Genomic DNA, 23,819 nt, shown 5'->3' on the forward strand with positions numbered 1-23,819 from the left:
CAGGATAAGCCAAATCCCTACAGGAATTAGGCAACAATCTTTGGCTCTACAAGCACTAAATGAGCAGCTGATTTGCTGGTTAGCTCTCTCTCAGTCGAGCGGTGAAGCCAGTTTGCCTGCAGCATGAGAAGCAATTTGCGGTTATATGCTGACGAACAGATGCGGGCTGGCTATCGGAAGCACCGGAACCTAGCGGTTTTATTGTTTGCCCATTGTACCAAAGTAATAATGCCAGAATTTGGCAAATTAAGATTGTATTTCATCTGTTTTACACTGCATACGAAAGCAGCATGTTCGCGTTGCTCAACCAGCACATACAGACAGAGTGTCTACGGCGGCGTGCCAAAATCTGTTTACCGACAGCCTTTCAGGCAGCTATTTGCGTCATAACAAGACAACAGATATTTCTAAAATCGTTGACAAAAATCAGAATTTAATAGCATTTTCCAAACAATGGTTAAACCTGACATGAACTGTACCCTAACACTGGTTGTTAAGTTTAAATTGCACTTAAATCTTTTTCAAGCGCCCACTTTGCGCGTTGCATTTCTCCCGATTTATTGTAACGGTAGTGAAGCATCTGTCTGTTTACTTCTGTTACAGCAAACGCAAGTTTGCAATACGTTATTTTAAATACGCTGATGCAAACCTATTTAATAAGGTTATTTTACTTGCATGTTGATGAATGGTAAACAAAGAATTGCTGTGAGCTGCCTTTTTTTATTCAGGCTAATTGTAGTAATTAAGGATCAGACCTGTTTGCCCAATAGTGGCAATAAGACATATATGTATATAAGGACATCTGACAAATTGGTTTGTCCGTCAAGAACCAGGAAAAAAAATCGACTGAAAAACTGAAAAAACTGAAAGACTGAAAAAAAAGACTGTGAAATCACCTTTACCATAATGTAAGTACATTAAAAACCTTAGTCCTCAACTTACCAGTTAAGTTGAGCGTGCTCATATTTTTGCGCCTGGTAAATACGCCATAATAATAGCAATCCATAATGGAACTTGCGCACCTGCTTTTAAAGGGAATGTTGAATGACGCTCTGATTGGTTTATTTCACGTTACGCCCAAACCACACCTATGAATAATGAAGCTACTTCAGACCAACCCATTTTAGATTTGCGCCGGGCGCAAGAGCCATTTATCCCGCCGGGAAAATAGCAACAGCGCCGAGACCCACCCACAAAGTTACTTGCGCTTCGCGCTTTGACACTTGCGTTTCAGATCGTTAAAATAGGGCCCTTAATGTGCCAAGGCATCAGAAACGAAATGAAAACGGTGGGTATAAAAACGAGGTACGTATTGAACCCTGGGTTTACGGTTTTGTTGCATCCCTAATATACATATCGAATTATTCCAATTTTCATAAACCTGACTCTTTGGAAAAAGCTGCCACATGGTTTGGGAAATCAGTGTCACACGGACACATAAATGGGAATAAAGTTCATCACAGCTCATCGTAACTCAGACATCAAAACAAAGCTTCTGCTTATATTTCCACAGTCGGGTACTGTGCTAAATTTATGTTGACATATTTCCAGTGCATTCATTTCTGCTATGAAAGAAACAAACTGCATATGACTACCAAGCTATTACACTTACATTAAAAAGATCAGCACACCTGAATTTCCAGACACTAGCTCTTTTTATATAACGGTCTATTTTGTGTGGAGAAATAGAAAAACAGACATACAGCGTGCCAGGAATCTCTCAACACGACTGCACATGTTTCATATTTCACGTACAAAAAAAACACTTATTTTGCCACATTCATCTTTGCATACATTTTCTGCATGCTTAGAGACATGCATTCTTAACCCCTGTATTCGCTGTTTTACCATGCATCTAAATCAAGGGATCTGTGCCTGAATCCCCGGAAAGAGGGAGCATTTCTTTTTTCTATCTGTGCACTGAAAGTCAAACCATCACAGATTGACGAGGCAATGTGCAAGGAAAAACGCAAAGTAAAATAAGTGGGATTTGGAATTTTTGGTGAAAATGTGCATTATAAAAACAAAGGGATGCTTTTTAGACATTGAAAAAAGGGTCTGAAATCAGGTTTTAATATGATCTTGAAAAAACAAATCAATAAGATGAATGAATCGAGCTTTTCTTACCTCTATCATTATATGAAAGGCGTGCTAGTTGAGGAAGGAAAGAGGAAATCAAGCGTTAGTTGTAATTTAGTCTATGTGAGATGGAGAGACGAGATGGGGAACTGAGGGTTTCTGGATAAAAGAGTGAACCTGTTTGAATATCCCAGTTGGAACTTTGATGTGCTGGCCAACACAGTAAATTGGTACAGGTCAGCCCAATTATGTCAGTCGAAAAATGGAGGTCAAGCAAAAATGGAGGAGCACTGTTGAATCTGTAATGTGATACACGCATGATTTTCTTCAATGTGAAAATAGTTGTATGCCATAAACACCACCATAAATGCAAATGTTTCAAGTGTAAACACCATGACGCATCAACACTGACCAATAGCACAATTTTAGGGACAGGACAACCTGTCTGTATATTTAACAGGTGACTGGTGAGTTGGAATTTATTTTGGTAATTCTTAACATTAAACCTTGTGCAGATAAATATTTTAAATCTTATCTAGAAAAATTGGTGGTCTTAAAAAATGTGTGTAGTGGAGTAGCCGGGGCGAGACCGCGGTTCGAATCACGTAGGAGATCGGGAGCATATAAGAGAACGAGCGACCGGACCATCGAAGAGAGAGGACCGGGCCCGAACATGTTTATGTTTGTATTTATGTTTTATTCGCTGGCAGTCGTCCGTGAGGGGCTGCCGGCTGTCTTTTTACTTTGTTTTTATTTTGATTAAATGTTTAAATGTTTGCCGGTACCCGTCTCCTTCCTTCCCTACTTTGAACCTTTCTACAGTGTGACATTAATTTTTTTAATGCAAATACAACTTGGACGAATTAAATTTCTGGCCCAAAATTTAATTACTTGTAAGGACACAAGTTAACATTGCACCCGAGGCCAAATCTGCATGTTATAAATGCTAAAATTCAACAATATATTGAGAAGCCTCAAAAAAAAAAAAGAGAAAAATAACAGCTGAATGACAGCTGTCGATGAGTGAAAATTATAACCTGACAGTGAGCGCAACACACAGAACTCCATAAATATTTTTCATTAGTAATAAAATAAACACTATATACTCAAAAAATAACACAATGCACGGAACACAATAAACCTCAAAATATTAATGTGCATATATTTTGATACTCAAAATGTTACCAGCAGTATAAAAACACTGTTAGCAGAGCTGTGGTGCTTAAGACAGGTCATGCTCATAGGGCGTTTCAGTCAGTCCAACAACACCACCAAACAGATCTCCATCAAAAAGTTTAGTGCCACTGTTTACTGTTTTACTATTTGCATAATAAAGCCCAAAAGTTGGTTGTTGGTTGACTGTAAAAATAGTTGAGTGGAGCAACCCACCTCTGTCTCTCCTGTATTATTCACTTTCCCAAAAACAACCTCGCAAAGTAATCTTCCTGAAGAAATTGATATCTACGTATAGTATTTCATATATGTTAAATCAATTAATAGAGACTACCATGTGACTGTACAACAACTAAAACCAGAACAAAGGCTATAAAATACACATGAATGCCAGACTGCGCAACCTTAAATTCTGCAAAACAGTGTGCAGCTACCACACCTTTCTGAAGACCTAAAACAAGAAAACCTCTTGCTCACTGTGAAGCCAAACAATTAATACATGCAAATGCTCTCTCTCTCTCTCTCTCTATCTCTCTCTCTCAGGGCATGTTGGCTCTTGGGTCCTCGAAGTAAAACTTAAATAATGAGGAGCCTTCTTAACGGCACGAGCCCCTTAGTGGAGGCTGGGCACCAAACGTTTCGAAAGACTCAAAATAATTTTAACTACATGTATTTAAAAAACCCGAAACATGATGGTGAAGGTTTCAGTCTGGGTTTTTTACAACAATGAACTCATGCTGCTGCCAATCGCTGAGGGCATCATAAAATATTCTCATCAAACTGTCAAAATGTAAGCTGCTGCCTTTCTGATGATTTTTGAGGAAGGAGAATGCGACCGTAATTTCATATATTATGCTGGGGTTTGGATAGACTGCAAGGCAACTAGAAGAAAATTATTTTCTACGGTTGGAATTAATAGTTGTCAGGCCAACAAACACAATTAAAAACTTTAGTGCACATCTCTCCTTGTGACGTAAATATTTTGAGAGGTAATACCTGTGAGTGAATGATAATAAACACGGTTATCCAAATTGAACACTGGAAAACAAGAGGCTTTTAAATCATGTCAGTGTTGATAAAAAACCAGATGAAGACAGTTCTTACAATAAAAATTTAGCATTTTGGTCAAATTCTTTTCCTTTTGATAAATGCAAAGCTTCAGTTAAAGCTTCAAACTTCTTGCAACCTTAAAACTGAAGGTTCTTCAAAAGTTAAACTGAGGGAAGGTTTTTCACACCGTGCTTAATCTTCCTACAGCCACTTTCAACACTTTGTAAAGAAATTAGTCTTTATTATATTAAATGTTAAATGCTAAAAGCTGAGTGAAAAGCATGAATTTTACTTTTGGTTCTGGTAACTCAAAACTTTCAGAGTGGTCTTACCTGGCAGCTCTTTTTCAGATAAACAATACATGTTTAAAACAGATCACGTGCCTGTATTTAAATTATCAGATGCGGATCGTACTGCACATGTAGAATATTACACAACAGAATGCAGCCTATTCACTTTGAATAACTCAACACATGCTGACAACGACATCATTATTTCATTAAATCACAGCTTTTTGTGGTTCAACAACAGCAGAACATATTGCGATTGACTGCGCAGCCCTGCAATTAGCTTATCTAAATTAAAAAAAAAAGAAGAAGAAATAAAAAAGACACACTGAGCAAGTTGCGAGACAGTGATGAATGTGAGGGAAAAATAAAGACTTTTTCTCCTGTGCTCGAATGTTTTCAATGATGTGAACATAAAAGAACAACTTTTTTTATGTATATCCAGTTTCAAGCATTTCAAAACAAGCAGATTTCTTTGTGGCGCTTGCAAAATGTCACACTTCCTGTCAACGTGTTACAAAAATCATGTCTTGCAATCTGCGTTTGTGACGCAGTGAAATGGAATGAGCCAAAGCTCCTGTGGAGGAAACAAATCATTTACAACAAAACTCAAATCAACAAAACTAGCGTCAATTAAATTGTGTAATACCCTTTTTTTTTTGCAACTTTTGAATTAGAAAAAAATCACTTGCGTTGCCTTTGTGTGACAGGAGAAAAATAAGAAGGGTTTTTCTAAAGTAATTCCAGAGACCACTTTCATGAACCAATTTCAATTCCCAATAAAATCATTCCAATCAGAAATACCCCACATTACAACTGCAAAATGGGTTAGTTGACCCTTTAAAAGCCCCTACAGACCTTTGACTGTTGCATTAAGACCCAATAAGGCCTCCTACATATCAGGAACAAGTTTGGGCCTGTCTTGTTATCTGATATCAGCAGCAGTGAAGCCGGTTCATCTGTCAGATCTGCCCTACATAATGCTGAAACTCAATCGGGGAATTCCAAATGCTCACCTGACACACAGGTAACCATCTGAGCCATTACATATGCCCCATATATCATGACCTGAACACACTGTAAACGCATCTGTCCTGACCTGACATACATGTCCAGGGTAGGGTTGCACTATTTGGGACATAAAGATCACATTAACTAAATACTTAATTTGCTTGCACCATTTGTCGTAAGGCAATACAGGTAGTAAGATCTCTGTAGACCACAAATAATATCATGTTTAACTTTATTGAGCCAGGAGGCAGCCTAAAAACTTGTAAACATATTTTGGAAAAAGTAAATTGGTTTTACCTTTGTATGTTTAGTTGTTTCCCATGCAACAACAATAACATTTGTATTACAATTCCCAATCCCTATTTCTTAACTCCAATCGAGCCCTAAAATCTGCTTTCTGCAACTAGATCAATAAAGATCCATTGTCTAACCCAGCAGTAGATGTGAATGTTAACATCAGTCACACAGCGGGGGTAAAGGTCAGCTGATTGCTTGTGTTATGTCAGCTCTGTTATCTTGTGTTTATGGTTGGACAGGAGGCCAGCGAAAGGCGTCTTCGCTGCTCTCTGAAATCTCTGATTCAGCCACTGAAATCTCTGATTCCAGTTGACAGCGTGTTTGAGCATGAGCGAGTGTGACATTGAGCACATTAGATCGCTGACATCACTGTCACTCACGTCAACAGGAGGTGCCGCCCAAGGGAAAATAACAGCTCCCGATAGCACACTCTCGCTTAGACTCGTGGCATCAAGGTGTTCTGATACACAGTAAACACTACCTTTTTGTGAGCCCTGCTGACGGATGGATATTACAGCGCCCTGCTGTGTATGAGTGATACACTGACATGATTATACTACAAACAAATAAAATAAAGAAGAATATATGCGAAAACTTCTCATTTGCACAATAGCATATATTATACGTTATACACATTGTTATACTAAAGATATGATGTTACCTGTGTGGGAACCAGAACAGGCGGATATGCCAGCTTGTGATGCCGATACATCCAGAAGGAGAGAATAACAATAGCAGCAATGGCCATGATGGGCACGATGGAGTAGAGGAGGGTGCTGAACAGTGGGGGCTTCTGGGTAAAGGGGTTCGATGTCGCTAGAGAAAAATTCAGGAAAAGACAGAAAGATCAACCACATAAGCTTATTATACACACAAATGTAGCTTCACATAAAAATCAAGATTATACACATATATTATAAATGCACAGATATATCTGCAAATAATCGGTAGTGGCCGATAAATGCATCGGTTAATAACAGCCGATGATCAGGTCCGATAGGATAGAATACATTTTTCTACATATAAAATATTAAGAAACATCATAAGTTTGATGTTCAACATTAATAGTTATTTATATGAATTAATTACATTCAGAAAATTAGGAAATATTCATTTAATCTTCAGAATCGGTATCAGTGATATCTGAATAATCGGCTATCTGTATTTTTGACTTGTTTTCCAGTAAGATAAAAAATTACTTCTGAACATCCAAAAGATGAATCATTTAGTATAAACAAGCTGACATGCAAACAAGATATATTAACTTGAGGTCCAAAAGTGCATTAAATATTAAGAGAATATTTTCAGAGAATATATTACAAAATATTTTTTTAACCACACAGGCCGTTGTTTTATCCTAAATCATACATAATTTAATAAGGTTTATGCTTAGCACTTAAAACAACAATAAAATCTGCTGATGGGGTAAACATTTTTTAAAATGTTATATATGTAACAGGTCTCAATTTTGTTACACAGTTGTGCTTTCAAATAAGATTTTTTTTTGTTTTTTTGTTTAGATACACTGAAAACAAATCAGACAACCTGATCATATGGGAATTTGTAACTATTTTACTAGGTTGCTACTTCGTCTGAATTTGTACGTTATGAATCATACAGAAACGCACGATTACTAGAAAAAAAGCAAAACTGAAGCCCCACCCCTACCCATGCCCCTAAACCTAACAACACTGGCGTGATAGCAAAACGAGATGAGAAAATTACGAACAAATTAGCCAAAATAGCCACCTCGTAAAATTGTTACCGTGAGATTGTGTTGAATTAAACTGAAATACTGATTTGCTAAATCAATTTTGGCCTTGCACTGAAACATCGTGGGAAATTACTTGCGTCCAACAATGAACAGGGTGCTGTAGAATATTATTACGATTGTTTATTTAATAAGCAATATGAATATGAAAAAGTGGCATCAGCATTTTACAGAATGACATCATCTCTCATTAGCATTACTCAGCAGAACCTCAGACGTGCGGCTGCTCTTAAACACCTCGGAGGTACTAGAACAACAGATGACGGATGTCAAGTCTACCACAAACCTGCTATACGTCGTATTAGTGAGATACGCGCCGTGCGCTTTAATATCTCGCTGCATACTTTATTACAAGCACCTTATAAACTCGCTAATAGGCTCTATGCATGCGTGACTTCCGCGTTTCACAGGAAGAACCCTAGGCAGCGTCCGGTTCGGTAGACTTAAAGCAGAGAGAAATGGAAAAATTGGAACGTTTTTAATTTAGCAGATGTACATTGGGGCACACACCAGTGTTATGTAGAAGTGCTATATAACCCATTACAATTCTTTAACGGTGGTCTTGAAATATAAGGTGGATGGCTACCCTCATGCAAACAGTTTTATTCCTATGCACATGCTGCTATACAAATGCAAGTTTTTGCAGTTCAATGAGACCGCAGTAGTGTATTCGTGCATGTGCTTTACAGCGTGCACGCTCAATCAATGCACACACATGCTGCCTCTAATGCTGCACTCAGAGATCAGATTGTGCTGTGGCTGTTGGCCAGCGATGCAGTGTTTTCTCGCTCTTATGTTATTGCAGAGCACTTCCCATTTGCCCGGACACGAGGGCAATCCGCCTGAACGAACCTCATCTGAACTCGTATTAGCACTGGTCCTGCTGCGGTTACAGAGAGATCCCGTTCATGACGCTATCTTTGCTCTCTCGTGCCAGCTCTGGAATTAAAGCTGGAAGTGGGTTAAGGACTCCGGATTACAGCGTATGCATAGAAAAACAAATCCTCCCCCTACAACCCACTCTCATCCATCTCACCCTTCCCCCTGTTCGGAAAGGCAGCGACGCCACACGCGGCCACATGCCATTAAGTCACCCTGGTCACAAGGTCACAACACACACGCTGCTCTGTATTCAAAGGGAGGGAGTTCAGAGAAACTTTGGTTCGCTTTCTCTGCGTCCTCTTGGGCTTTTGCATTTCGCATAAAGATCATTCCATATGGAGTGAGTCAGTGCTAGAAATAGACCCATTACATAAGCACGAGCGAGACCCCCCCAACACCCACCCTCACCCACATCCTCTGCTACAGAAGTACTGAAGACTCTCTTCAACTCAGTTGTAGTGTGAAAATTCTTCAGGCACGCCTTATGAAACTCAGGCTGCACGCAAGCAATACTGCAACCTTTTCGCAATAATAAATCACAATCGCTGAAATGTAAAAATTGCCCCTGCAGGGGACCAGAGAGCAGCAGGTCACCAGAATAGAACAGCCAACACCGGCGCTGGGTCTGTATTTGCTTACATGTCTCCATCCCTCATTTAGTTAAGAGGATGTTGATGTCAGTGTTTACTCAGAGGAGATAAAGCCAACAGATCAGCTCTGGTAATCTAAAAGACACGGTCCGCTCTGGGGCCGAAGTATGCTGTTGAAAGGCCAAAGACATTTTTACATGCATTTGGAAGAGACTTTATCCAAAAAGATGTATCCATGGTGCGTTCGAGCTAAACATTTTATCACTATATATGTACTCCCTTGGAATCAAACCCATGACCTGAGGTGTACAATGCAGTTAAAGAGATAGTTCACCAAAATATCTGTCTTCATTTATTCACCCTTATGTTGTTTAAAACCTGTATATGACTCTCTCTTTTAGGTAACACAAAAGAAGATATTCTGAGAGATGTCTTTGTGGTTTTATGTCAATGGGAGACAATGTTGTTCGGTAACCAACATACTTCAAAATATCTTCTATTGTGTTCTGCAGAAGAAACATAGTCATAGAAGTTTGGAATGACATACCTGTAAGGGTGAGTAAATTATGAATTTTTCATCATTGGACTAACCTATTAAGCTAAAGCAACACAAAGAAAAATCGCACTAACTCAGACCATATCAGCATCTTCTATCTAGTTTTGCTCACAAAATGAAACATTTAGGCTTGTTGCCAAATTACACATTCGCTTTGAAGCACTACTGTCCATTCCAATACTTTAAAGAAGGTTTTGAGTATCAGTTACACTCTAGTAACCTTATCATGTATATGCCACATATACGTCATTCTGTTCTGAAAGTTTCCCTTTATATCCGACTCTTCTTTATAATTAGCCCTATGAGTTGTCCACAGACACTTTTAACTAAGCTCTGACTGGAGAAACCAACCATTTTTCAACACAATTTCGGGTATGAGTTTTTATTCGTCTGCGTGGGAGCACACATCTTAACACAAACACAGCGCTCAGTTGGAGCGCTTTTCACAAATCAGCACATAGAAACACTAAAGCGGTTTGTAATAGGTAAAAAAAAGCAGTGAGCTCTGCTTTGAACAAGCACAGTCACGAAAAACACCTGAGAGGTATGTCGAGCTAAATAATGATTTTCATGATGAGGTTGGGAAATATGGGTTATGGTGAGACACAAAGACCAAACGGGTTCACATAAACACCAGCACAAATACAACAGAAGGGGTGATGGGACACGGGCAGAACTGAAAAACGTCCAGTACCCTTAAAGACTTTGCTGTTTGTGTCGCTGAAGGGGGCCTTACTCTGAACTGGCGGGTCGGGGTTGTAGAAGAACTTCTCGTTGCACATGTTGCCTTCACAGCAGCAGAAGAACACGTCCGGGTCCTCCTTTTTCTCCACACACTCGGTGCTGAAAGAGCAAAAACAAACAGAGCTGTCAGAAATCAGTTGTAATGGAAAACACAGATTGACGTGCAATGGATAGGCAAGGTGAATGAGACGTATTATTAATATTTTGTCACTCAAGCACACAATAAATCCACCGAACGCACTGTATCCCTCACAATATTGTTATTCACGTCAAATTCAATATTGTTTTGGCAAACCAAATTGCTGTTGTCATTGTTGTCGTTTAGCCTGTTTGTCGACCTTGGGTTTTCTAACAGCACCCAAGGCCTCACAAAGGTTTTTATTTTCAGAATCAAATCGAAACTGCCATTGAAACAAAGGCAGCACAACTCCTAACGATAATTAAGTGTAGAGCAAACATGTGCGTTTGCTCTAACATGACAGGTTTATTTAGATTTCGCCCGGGTCAGCGAGCTAACAAATGCACATGGGCGGAAACGCTTATGCCAAAGAGATACTTTGAGCAGCCCACATCAAAGCTGAGCTTTCAGGTTGGGTTAAAGAAGATAAACAAAGCTTAGCAAAACACAAATAATCCTAAAGATACACAAACACAAAACTGAACAAACGGGAGGGGAGTGGATGACATTCCAGAGCCTTTTTAACTGGAGAAACGCCAAAAGGAAAACAAATCTCGCCGTTGTTTATATTTGCTACATACACGCGCCATTAGGCACCCACATTGCTTGTCGAACTACCAAAAGACTTGACATGGCATCTCAGTAAGTAAACCTGGTTCAAGAGAGAGGTAAACAGGTTCAGCAGCATGCTAGGACAGGACAAGTGCTGCTGCCTTTGCACGCTATCGAAACACTTCTGCTAAATAAAAAAAATCTTCTGATCTGCCATCAGCTCTACCTGTTGCATAGGGGAAGACATGCTGATAAGAGTGTCTTTAATATCTCCTCTATTATAGTCAGCGGTCATAGGGTTCACAAATAAACCTCAGCATAAAAACATGTTTACATAGGGCTTATCTCAAAGACTGCTATAAACGTGTGCCATTTTCAGAAGACAGTGTTTGTGAATGTGTACGTTGTTAGGTGTATTTTGTTCCAACATTTTTGTAGTGTTAAAAAAACTGAAAAAGGATGTTCTTGACCAGCGTTGTTTACATCATCCAAAGTAGTATTAAAGAAAGTTTTTTTTAATGCGTCACAGTGCTGTATAGCCTCTGGTGTGGCCACGTCGACAGATGCAGTTCGATACTCTAACATTAAAAAAAAGGTTCTGTTTGTTGCGAAATGCTTTCACAGCTGGTTAGGACCAAAACTGTAAATAACATGAAAAGGAGCTTTTTAAAATGTGTTTCAATGTCACATGGAGTCTGTTGCGGTAATCAAGTGTAGCAGATTGTCTATGATCTATGATCAACTACGGTTGTGTACAATTTAAGCTATAATAACATAGTTTGACTACCTTAACTCTTTCACCGCCATTGACGAGTTATCCCGTCATTTAAAAAAAAACGGTTCCCCGCCAAAGACGAGTTATTACGGCAATCAGTGTTTGTAATGTTTTACAGCAGGTGGCGCTATTACAATCTTTGACAAAAAACGTTAATTATCTCAGCTGTTTAATCAAAATCATGCATTTTTGATGAAACCTACCCACATCTACGGAGTGATAAAAAACGAACAAATGAAGATGTAAGAATACGGTTTCTTTTGTTTGAAAGCTGAGACTCTGTTCATTAATTTTACATATCGTTTGTCCATATATTCATAATAGAAAATTTACTGTGAGCCATTAAATTTGGTTGAAAATATTGAAAAACACTGGCGTAGGCTGACAACTCTATAAAAAAAAAAAAAGGCTGGCGGGGAATGAGTTTAAGAGTCTACCTCTTGTCATTTCAAACCTGTATGACTTTTCCTCCGCAGATCACAAAATAAGATATTTTGAAGATCGTTGGAAAACAGAACAGCGGTAACATTCACTTCTATTGTTCTATTGTACAAAACCGATGCAAGTCAATGGGTACCGCTGTTGCTCGGTTACTATCAATCTTCAAATATAATTAATTTTGTATACTGCAGAAAAAGAAAGTCATAAAGGTTTGATATGACAAGGGTGAGTAAATGATGACAGACAGAATTTTGATTTAAATATTCCTCTTAAAAACCGTAACCTGTAGGAATGTTTTTTGTCTTTTTTTTTACAAAGAGCAAAGGCCTTCTTCAGTGCAAAGCAGATTTTTTACTGTAAAAACAATGACTATGTGTCTATTCAGTTCTTCCTGAGTAGCTACATTTAAGGTAGCATTTATATATACGGCTTTCTAGTTTTGTAAAATAGGCACGAGTACTATAGATTACCTGTCATAGCAGTTGATATCATCAAGCCAGCAGCCTTGCTTTACTATTTCCACCGATCCAGACACATTTCGCCAAGTTGCGAAGCAATGACATCTCTTGTCCTTCTCACGTACACATGTCTCAATGCCACTCCGGTTCCCTCGGCTCTCGCCGCTGGGGGGGCTGTAGTTGTATAACACACACTCTTGTGTCTCTGAGCGGCCGAGAATGGCACCTGAAACCAGAAGCACAGGAGACTCAGAGATTAAGACTCAAAACACCCTTCAGAAAACACACCAAACTTTTAAAGTATGAATTTCAATCACTGAAGATGCTGAAGGTCTGAAACTGTTAGATGTACAACAGTGAGCTGAATATTTAGCCTGATTTAGTAAAACATTTATAACAGAACATATATGTAATCCTGTGGGGAAGTAGGGTTAAAACAATCCATGAAAGTGAAATCCGCAGACGTGACCTCAAAATGCTCATGCGCTACCCATTGGTTAAGACAGAAAGTAAACAAGTGTGTCTTGGTTAACCAAAACAACAAACTTAGAGAAGTGACTGTGATTACGACTGAAGGGCCGTTCTAGAACAGGATGTGGTGGAGGGTGATTACACAACTACTTCCTGAAACAACCGCAATTCAGATTGCGTGTGAACCCGGCTCTGATGTGATGCATGTTGTGAAATAACACACACCATGTCATCATGTTCACTTAACACACAAGATGGAAACCATCTAGAGGATTTAATGAACAAAACCAGTGAGCACTGCATCATTGTAAAGGAATGCAGAGCTAATTGTGGATTCAAAGGCTTCAGTTGTAAATTACCAGTATAGTCGGATTTGATCCTAAAATTTCATGGATTTGATCTTGTGCTGACAGAGGAAGAAAGGGGCTCGTAATGCATGATACTGAGAAATACGCTGTTCTCACAGCATGCATATAAATATTTTGGTACATCACTGGGGTGACTTTTTTTCATTCCTTTATAAATGTATGTCTGTCTGTAAAATCCTGGCTGAAGTCTCATAATCGTATAATTACGTTAGGAGCATCAAAGTAGTCATACTGTACAACCAAAAATCATGAAAATATCCAAAATACATGTTATCGGCATTAATGATAGACAGATTTATAGATACGGTACGTTTTCATACATAATGCTGAAATGAATGATTTTATTGTCACTTATGATTTGGAATTAAAATAAATACCAAAAGTTCCTTAACATTGATTCCAATCATTTATATGGCCCTTACACGTCAATATTAAAGATCTCAAGGTTATCTTTTCATACAATATTCTCTAATGTAAAATGCTTTATGCAGAAAACAGCAAACCACAAAAAAAAACTTGAGCTGGGTTTTCACATGCAGGGTCACAAATTTGATTTAACTTATTCTTCCTTTCTCGCCATTTAAGATGATGTGTGGGCGTTCTGTAGGTGGATACCCGTGATTGTAAGATGACATGCGTTTATTAAAGCAGGGTGAATTTGGAAATATTGCCATGCATAGAAAGATTTTATGACATTGTGTTGGCAGGAAATGATCATTTGTTCACAAATGCACAACCATCTGAATCAAACATGATGTAGAACTGTACGGTCTCTTCTACAGTCTCTTCTGTGGCTACTTTGTAGCATCCTGGAATTTTAAATGACAAACCTGTATAATTCTAAAACGGTCTGAATCTCTGAGTTGTAACATACAGCAAGGACACATCAGTAGTTCTTTCTCCGTGAGAATGCAACAAAATAAATCATTTGGTTTGTTTGCAAGAGTCCACTGGAGATGGCACGGCAACATTTGAGATGACATTAATATACTGTGCTACAAGAAACAGCTCATGCTTCAGGTCAAGTATCTGAGAAGTGGCAGCACACCTTTAAAAAAGTGATGGCAGCGCCTGCCCACACTCCAAAGAAACCGACAAGAAATGTGTGCAGAACATACTGTAGAAATCAAGCCGTAACAGGAAGATTATTCTTGCATTCTTCAAATGTCACAAACAGCACCTCAGGCGATACACTCTAAAAATACTTCAGTCACACTAGTCGTTTAAGAACATATCTCTCTCTCTCTAAAGAAATTCAGTTTATCATGAGGTAGTGCACAATAAAAATCCACTCTAACGCCGCAAATACAGTCCAACAAGAGCTTTATTGCATGGCACTTTCTTTATTACCACAAAAACTTCCAGCTATAACACACACGCGCGCACAGCTAAAATTAGATCTTTAACTGATATTCAGCATGACTGCAAAAACAATATATATAGTATACAGGGGTATGACGAGATCTCAAGATCCTAACACAATTTCATTACGCAATTGGCATGATGGAGTGCTGGGCTCGGAATTTCCACCATTGTAGTTGTATATAGTCCCCAAATTTAACCTGTGCGACCTCAAAATATGTTTCGGAGTGCACATTTTTTTGTGGTGCGGCCTGTTTTCATTACTGAACAGAACACACTAATAACTGCACAAAGTACGTGCATGCTATGAGCCACAGTGACCGGCCCAGCCGGTATAATCCACTATGTAAACATGTGCTAGATGGACAGGTTTTAAGGCTTGCTCGTGTCTGTAGCGCCTCGCGCATGAAGATGAATAAGCGAGCACTAGTGTTTACAGCGGTTCGGCTGCTTGTACCACAAGAATAGTATATCAATTGCAAGTTAACATTACGTTATTTTAAATACATTCACAGGCAAATCTCTTCAGTTACGGATCATGTGTCTCTTACATATGTGCCGTGTTAGCATAAAAATGTTTTTGTAGTTATAAATGTTTCTCTGAAGGCTACGATGGTATGAGGACTGACAGTGTGAAATGATTGTCACCTCTGCTAACACGAGCACTATGCAAAAGCTTATAGAGAAAACAACCACAGCTCTTTACTAAAAGCTGCGCCTGTTAAGAAAACGAAGCATTAATTTTGTGCAATTACTACCTGTCATTTGAGTTTGTGACACATTTTTACACAGTTTACATATTTTTCATAACAGCATAATATAATTCAAGTTTAATGTGTTTCATAAAGTACAAGTTGATTTTATAATGCCTACATTTTGTGTTAAGGTGAATAAAATCAATTTTTACTATATATTAAATAATTGACGATTTCTTTAAAAAAAAAATTGTATCGTTCTAGTGAGATAAGTATCTCGTCACACCCCTCATAGTATATGGAAAAACATAAAACATAACAAGCTGGCTAATTCCTTTTAAAAACCTATAAAACTAAGTGACAGATGAAAATGTGTAAGGTTGCCAAAGTCTGAATGAATCTACTGAACCTTTTTTCATAAACTTTAGTTTTATTGAAGTAAATAAGAATTAATTCACTAATCACCCTTTTCAGCATTTTTTACAGAGACATAAGTTACTGTTATCAGTATCAGGAGGGCGATCTGCTGATCAACAGAGGAATAATCATGTTTACCGACTGTAAATAAAAAGATACGGCAACCCATTACTATAATGGCTTCTGGATCCATCATAAACATCTGGTCAAATTGAAAAGTAAAACTCAAGCAGTAAAGGGAAAGAACAGCACACCCAACCATATTCACTAATCAGGAGAAGAATAAATCTTTGACCCATATTCCATGACTGCTCTAAGCCAACAACAGCCTTCATCCTTCTGCTGGAACAGCTCTCAGTTTTAAAATGAGACGCTGGGATACAGTCTCATCTGAGTCAGCAGGATTATTCGAGGGAAAAATTAAAAATGAAGAAAACTTTAAACATTTCACATGAATGCTAAAGTGAATGCATTTGGAAATGTTAAAGCATCTCATGATGATTTCCTAGACAAGACAAAAAAATCTATCTACATATTATTTAGAGTTTTTTGTAGGTTACGTAATGCTCATGATGACTTTTGTGCATTTGAGAGAAGACGCTTTTAGTACCGTTTATAGCAGGCTAAACTGTTACTGCTGTTGTAACAGTTATGGCTACAAGCATTTATCTCCAGTGAGCTCTTAAAATAGGTCTAACACTGAAAAGCACACCAACGATACACACAGACATCTACATACACACAATCCGACTGTTGTCACTTTTGTTGTCATCATTTCTTTAGTTAATTTGTTATATCTGATATACCAGTTTCTCAATCAACTCACTCACTCACACACACACACACACACACACACATCCATAAACATGAGATACTTTGTATTACAAATGTGCAGTAAACTGGATAGTTCAGCCTCTTTTACAGGAATCATTACACCCCTGATATGCAAGAACCAGACCACAGGAGCAGAGGTCTTCGTCTTAACCATAATGTTAATATTTATCATGGCGTCTCTGCTAAACTCATACAGCACATCAGGCAACAAAATACATTGTTATATTAGACAATAAAAAATTTAAGCAATCAGATTATAGAACTGCTACTCTACGTCTCCAAAAGACATAAAATTGTCCATGTTAACACACCCGAGTGCTTTTATGTGGTCTGGGACAATTGGATTGCAATTTGATATCTATCCAATTACTTTGATGCCGTTTTAACAATAAAGTAAAATGGGCTCACAACTGGCACCTGTGATGTTCTAGATTTGATGAAATTATCCACGTCACATAATGACTTGGTTATGTCCGGTGTTCTCACCAGACAAAGGAACATATCTGAATCAGATATGGGATGGCAAGTCGAAAAATAGCCTGTCCTACAAAGCATGTCAAAGAACCTTTCACTGCATATCATGGTACAAGTCATGTCTATGAAGTTTTTTCTAAATCCACATTTGGAAGTTACAGAATTAATTGTGCCAGAAAGATCATAAAATCTATTCCTAATCGAACCATCTCTTTACAACTATTTAACTAAAGACGAACATACTTTTAAGAGACAAATATGACTAACCTTGTGCCCCTCCACTTTGTCCTAATTGTAATTATCATACAAAAAGGAAAATTCTTAACTTACTCATCTCTTTGTTATACAGTGATGTCCTGGACATAAGATCAATGTGAAGACAAAGCTGAAATATTTTTTTAAATCAAGACATCATAAAAACAAAAAGACAGTAGGTCCTTATAAGAAGTGATCATTCGTCATTCGATCAAACGTCAATCACGTTTAAGACGTTGTTTGCTGTAAATCATTTTATTAGGCTTGGACTCCTTTTACTTTTAACCTCTCTTCATACTGAATACTTGGACAAAGCAGATATATAAACCCTCTAATACATCTATTGTTACAGTAAGGAATTGATGCGTTTAATATACGTGACATAACTCAATATTTACTCTGTCCTGATTTAACCACACAATCATCTGTCATAAAAGAAATGTGAAAACTACGCCAAAGGACAAAGCAAACCTTTAGAGGACAAAGGCAGCACATTTGATTTCAAATAGCCCTTCCGTCAGCAGTGGTCAACCGTGGTTGTAAATTATTCACATAGGCATCTGCATCTTGGGCAGCAGTGGCTGCAACCTGCCTATGTCATGGAAGTCCAGTTGGTGAGGATCGAAATACACTGCGAAGCAAGCAACGCAAGGTCAAGCTATCAATCACACAAACTGGCACTTTAAACAAAAGAAACGCACAAGAATCAAATGGAAATGTGTTCGCATGATCAACATTGTAAAACACAGAAATAAGACGAATGTAGGACTTTCCAAATGCAAAAGGGTTATAATGAAATGCCAAATGTTATGAACAAGAATCCTTTTTTAATTCCTGTCTGTTTTTTGCAAATAAAATTGTTATTTATTAAAAAACTGTTTTTTTTACTTTAATAAATATTTTATTTTAACAGAGTGACATTCCAGTGCATGGGTTCATATTTACATCTGACACAAGGCCTGAAAAACATTCATCCAATTGTCATTAAAGAAACATGGTGCAGCCAAGAACACTGATTACATCTGGATAAAGATACTTCACTGAAAAAAACACAACTAAACTAAGTCAAACTAAGCCAAAGTTGTTTCCCATGCTCTCCACCTCAAACAACCAGAATGCATATATTAAATACAACCTGTCCACAATGAAAATACTGTGAATAGAGATCCACCGATATATCGGCCAAAAATCTGTAGCGATTTTCACAATCGATATTCACACTTTCGAATACCGAAGTTTGATGTTCAATATTTATTGTCTTTTAATGAATTAATAAGATTCAGAATGTTGAGAAAGATTCATTTAATCTACATAATCGGTATCGATTCATAAGGGGAAAGTTTACCCAAAAATGTTAATTCTGACACCATTTCTTTGTTCTGCTAAACACAAAGGAAGATATTAGGAAGAATGTCATTAACCAAACAGTTCTCATCCCCCATTGACTCCCATAGTAATTATTTTACCTACTATGGCAGTAAATGGGGTATGAGAACTGTTTGGTTACTAACATTCTACCAAACACAACACACTTATTTGTGTTCATCAGAACATAGACATTTATACACTTTTGGAACAACCCGAGGGTGAGTAAATGACAGAACTTTCATTATTGGGTAGACTGTCCCTTTAAATGCCAATAAAGCATGGATCTGATAAGATACGTTAGTACTGTACCTCTTACCCCTGGCAAGGTGTTCAACCTCAGAGTGTAATAGGCTTATGAGTCTGACATTAATTTATGTTTGTTTCTTTCCAATTACCATATAAAAAAGATTACTAATTAACGGCACAGCATCTCAAAAAACTACAGCGAAATAAAGACAGAGCGTAGGGCTGGGCCTATAAATGATATCATATTGAATCAAAGAAAACTCGACATGAGGAGGAAAACATGACTGGAAGCGGCAACGAAAGTGAAACTAACCTCGAGTTGTCATCACGCGTCTTATCAACAGTCTTATTTGTCTTTACCTTCGCCGATTAAACAAAACACACTTGAAGCGCAACTGCAAGCAAGTTACTTCGAAACTCAAGCACAAAAAGTTTTATATCCAACATTAACATATCTGCAAACATGAGCTGGTCCATTTTAATCAAACATCGCTGCCCTGTAAAGGTTAGAGATGTAATGAGGTGAGTTAATTTGGACATTAAAAGATTGAACCTTGTTTGTAAGATGCTTGCATGATTGAAGAAATGTACTACATTTTATGCGAGATGTCTTTTTGAAAGACTAAGGTTCACTGAATGCATTGAATGAATCCCACTACTCAAACAAAACATTGTTGCAGCGTTATGTATGTGCGCGGGTGCCGAGCCAATAGCGTTCGAATGTACGCAGCAACAGAGCCCATTCATTGGTTGAATGTACTGAATGAACACTTCACACGTCAATGGAGTCAAAATGAGACTGAATGAACTTGTACATGTTGTTTATGTCCTAATATTCTCTGTGTTGCAACAGTGCATATCTAATTAGGTAATATCAATGACTTGGTTTAATTTAATTTTAGATAGTTTAAAAGTTCACTTTTATTGGACTGTTTGTTAATAAAGTGTATTTAAAAAAAAGTTGTTTTAATTAATTGTATATCTTAAAAATATTGTTATCGATCAATATAGAAAAAAACGATCGAGTTAACATTTTTTGCCATATCGACCAGACCAGTAGTTTGTGACACTTCCCTTCTGTTCACTCACACACTGCACAGTCTGGGTTCTGCTTGTTTAAAACTTAAACCTTACTCATTCACTTAATCCTAATACAACAGGTTTGTACTAAAAGAAGCTGATACTAGGAGTAAAATTATCACTGATAAGGTGATCTGTTCTACACCAAAACTCAAGTGCCTTTTACATCTATACTAGACAAAGAGAATTTGCTTTAAACTGTAATGCTTTGATTTCATCTATAGTGCACTTCAATGTGATGTGACGCATTAAATGGATTAGACTTGAAACTGAAAAATTCCACAATTAATGTTTATCTGTTTAAACTCATGCAATCCATTCGAGAAGAACAATAATTAATCTGTATTGAGAAACCTACAGAATCACCAGTCCATTACAGAAATTACAATGTCAAGGCTCCACATAAACAGTTGTCTGCTGCTGTTATCTGTTTTGGGATGAAATAAGCTTTCGGAAATGTAAACGACCGGTTTTACTAGTCTGAAAGACAAGTACCTGGAAAAGCTTAACATCACAATCTGTGTATATGGCATACAGAGTCATGTTGTAAGGGTTTCCATTGAGGTTCCTGTTTTTCTTTATGATACCAGTCGCCAATGCTATTCATTTTAAAAGTTGTGATGTTTAAGGCATAATTGACCTTTAACTGAGCAAGTGCTCAAACTAAATTGTCTCCGGCCCAGAAAACAGCCTGGCTAAGCTTTTTACTTTGAAAGCTTCCATAAAGCTCAAATAAGGCAAACCATTCATTTATTTACTTTAACATATATGGCACATTTGGGCCATACAAGACATCCAGCAACATACTTTAACTTTAAGTCATTGTTTCATGGAAACGTAGTTGTGTAACAAGCACTTTTTGGTACAGGAGAGCTTACTGACTTTATAACATGTGGCTTTGAACTTAAAAACCATCCGACTGATGATCTAACAGAGTACACAGGATCCTAACATACATTGGGTAAAACGCTCCTCACATTACTTCAAGCTGAGATCTACAGAGGTCTAAAAGCTCATCCCATTAGTGAACACCGATTCCTCTGAGAGCATATGCAATGTGACCCAAAAGGTAATGTTCCATAAACCGTGCTAGATGCTTTTGTCTTTATACTGATATAAATAGCAAACCAATGTGCTTAAATATAACATTTTATTGATTATCTCTGCATCCAAAAGAGCCGAACTGTGTGGGCAAGTGCAATCCAGTATGAGGGAACAAGGAGTTCAGGCACAAACTGTGCCTCTTATGCATCTTTCAATAAAAGCAGAATTTAGACTTTGATTTTACGGTCTGTTATGGAATATCTTCCAATTGCCTTGCAGTCTGTTCTATTCCTTGATCTAGCACGCTTTTAAACAAAGATAATCTTTAAAATGCATATCAAATATGCTTATATCGTATCTAATGTTCTCACATGCAAATATGACCTTTGGCCCAGGCAGCCTCATCAAATCGAAATGATTTTCCTTTCTAAAATCAGGATTGTACTCGTACAAATGAATAATCTATAAGAGAGAGCAACCAGTAGAGGGGGTTTACATGCAACATATAAAACATGTATGCAAATGCACAATAATCCGTGAATATTACACACGCACACAGAAGCTTCGCACTTCACACAGAAGAGATCCATGTTGAGGACTCGTCAGACTAGTTATTGTGAAAATAAATTGCACAATCCTGACAGTAAATGAATGTAAATGACTGTTGCTGCCGGTGCATGCTCAGATTATATTCAGATGGCGGTGTATGGCTATTTTACGAGAACCCAGTGAATTCGATCTCAATGCGGAGTAACACGAGAAACATCCACCGGTGGCACATTACACTTCACAAAGACATTACATGGTACAAATAAGCAATTTGCATGTTTCATTTGATGCTATGGACTTCAATTGTAAGGGATTTCAAATATATTCACGCACACATTAGTACCCACCTGAGGAGCAAGAGATGAGGAACACTCCAAACGCCAGCTTTGTTGCAGGTCCCATTTTTTCAATCTACTGCCTTTTGACACAAAATCCAAGGGTGTTTGCATTCAAGTTTCCCTCAAAACACTATTGATCGACATTCAGTGAAACACATCCATGTCACAGATGCAGTGATATATGCCAATGCACAAATCCAATGTCAGTTTATAGTCCTTAGGTTCGGTGATTGAAAAACAGCAACAAAGTGTCCACTGGTGACAGTTAATTCAAAGTCGATGATATTTTAGAAATATAGGGGTATTTTAGAAGTACAGCCCCCCTTAAAGCCCATATCAGTAACGACGAAATGCCAATGCGTAAGAATACTGTATCTATAAAATGTTGCACTGTCGCGCGCTCAGAATACACGAGCCCGTTCAATAAGATCTTTCAGTAAGTGGGCCAGCTCCCATCCCCAATGATCAGAACGACTGGCCAGCCTATGCATAAAATCTGCCATTAAATATATATTCCTAGTGATGCATGGAGCTAATATTTCAATCAAAGCAGTGGCTCCAAATCACTCCATCTGAAAAGTCTAAGGCAGTACAACAAATGAATCCACGTCCTCGGTTCTAAACATTGAATTACAGTATCCCAAATTAAGTTTCCACATAACTGTTACTTGACAGAATATATATATGCAGTATGAAGTATCTGTGTACTATAACAGATCGTATATAAACTAAAATAAACCGGGTTACGCGCACGATTCAGCGAACGCACGAGAAAGCTCAAGTTGACAGTGAAGCACCATGGACAAACGTGTTATATCCGTATTTCAAGGCTGCAAGAAACAACAGCAGAAAGAGTCTCACGAATAACTAGGGTAGGCAGGTATAAGCAGCGATCCTTTTAAACTAACGAATGTCGACAGTTGAATAAAGCTAAGGACGCACAACCTCCGAAATAACTTCATCAGCCCCGCCGGGAATAGGGCGAAAAACTACGACGGAATCGATCGATAATGTCGCTCAATGTAATCCTTCCGTGTGCATTGGCCGGGTTGTCGCGGTCGCTTGACTTTACAGGGCGGTCTGAACTCAATATATCGCAATTTCCCTCTCCGTGGCTGTCAGTCACAGATTGCTTACTGTATTCAAGATGGACGCCCGGGCGGATTGTTTTTGTTTTTTTCTGCCCTCCGCTGCCTTCACCCGCCCATTTTTTTTACGTGAGCGCAGAACCGTACTGATTTACAAACATGTTGTCCTATCAGAGAAGTGGATGCAAATACTTTAACCAATCAGACGGCTGGGTCCAGATAAAGCCAGCCTTCTCTTGTGAGGGGTTTGTGTGTGGCAGTGGAGTGGTATGACGTGCATTCCTAATCTTGCCTGTTAGATATTCACCAGGTTAATAGTAGTGTAGGCTACTATCATATCTGTGATGTAACACACACTAACTTATCTAAATTGACAATGATTTAAT

The 23,819-nt window shown here is 38.1% G+C and overlaps 1 protein-coding gene across 2 annotated transcripts in view; it reads right to left on the reverse strand.

Annotated features, from left to right (window-relative positions):
- The window catches only part of acvr2aa (activin A receptor type 2Aa), a 37,611-nt gene extending 14,114 nt beyond the window's left edge, over positions 1-23,497 (reverse strand). Inside the window, exons 1-4 of one of the 2 annotated variants that reach the window (XM_056754795.1) lie at positions 22,355-23,497; positions 12,857-13,070; positions 10,433-10,539; positions 6,559-6,713 (exon numbers count right to left, since the gene is read on the reverse strand). In XM_056754795.1, coding sequence (XP_056610773.1) covers positions 6,559-6,713; positions 10,433-10,539; positions 12,857-13,070; positions 22,355-22,409 — 531 coding nt within the window. In that variant the 5' untranslated portion in view covers positions 22,410-23,497. Of the gene's footprint in view, positions 1-6,558; positions 6,714-10,390; positions 10,540-12,856; positions 13,071-22,354 lie in introns of both variants that reach the window. The other variant, XM_056754794.1, reaches the window with a different exon arrangement.
- Positions 23,498-23,819: the final 322 nt, after the last annotated feature.

Source organism: Triplophysa dalaica, chromosome 8 (genome assembly GCF_015846415.1).
Source record: "Triplophysa dalaica isolate WHDGS20190420 chromosome 8, ASM1584641v1, whole genome shotgun sequence".
NCBI lineage: Eukaryota > Metazoa > Chordata > Actinopteri > Cypriniformes > Nemacheilidae > Triplophysa > Triplophysa dalaica.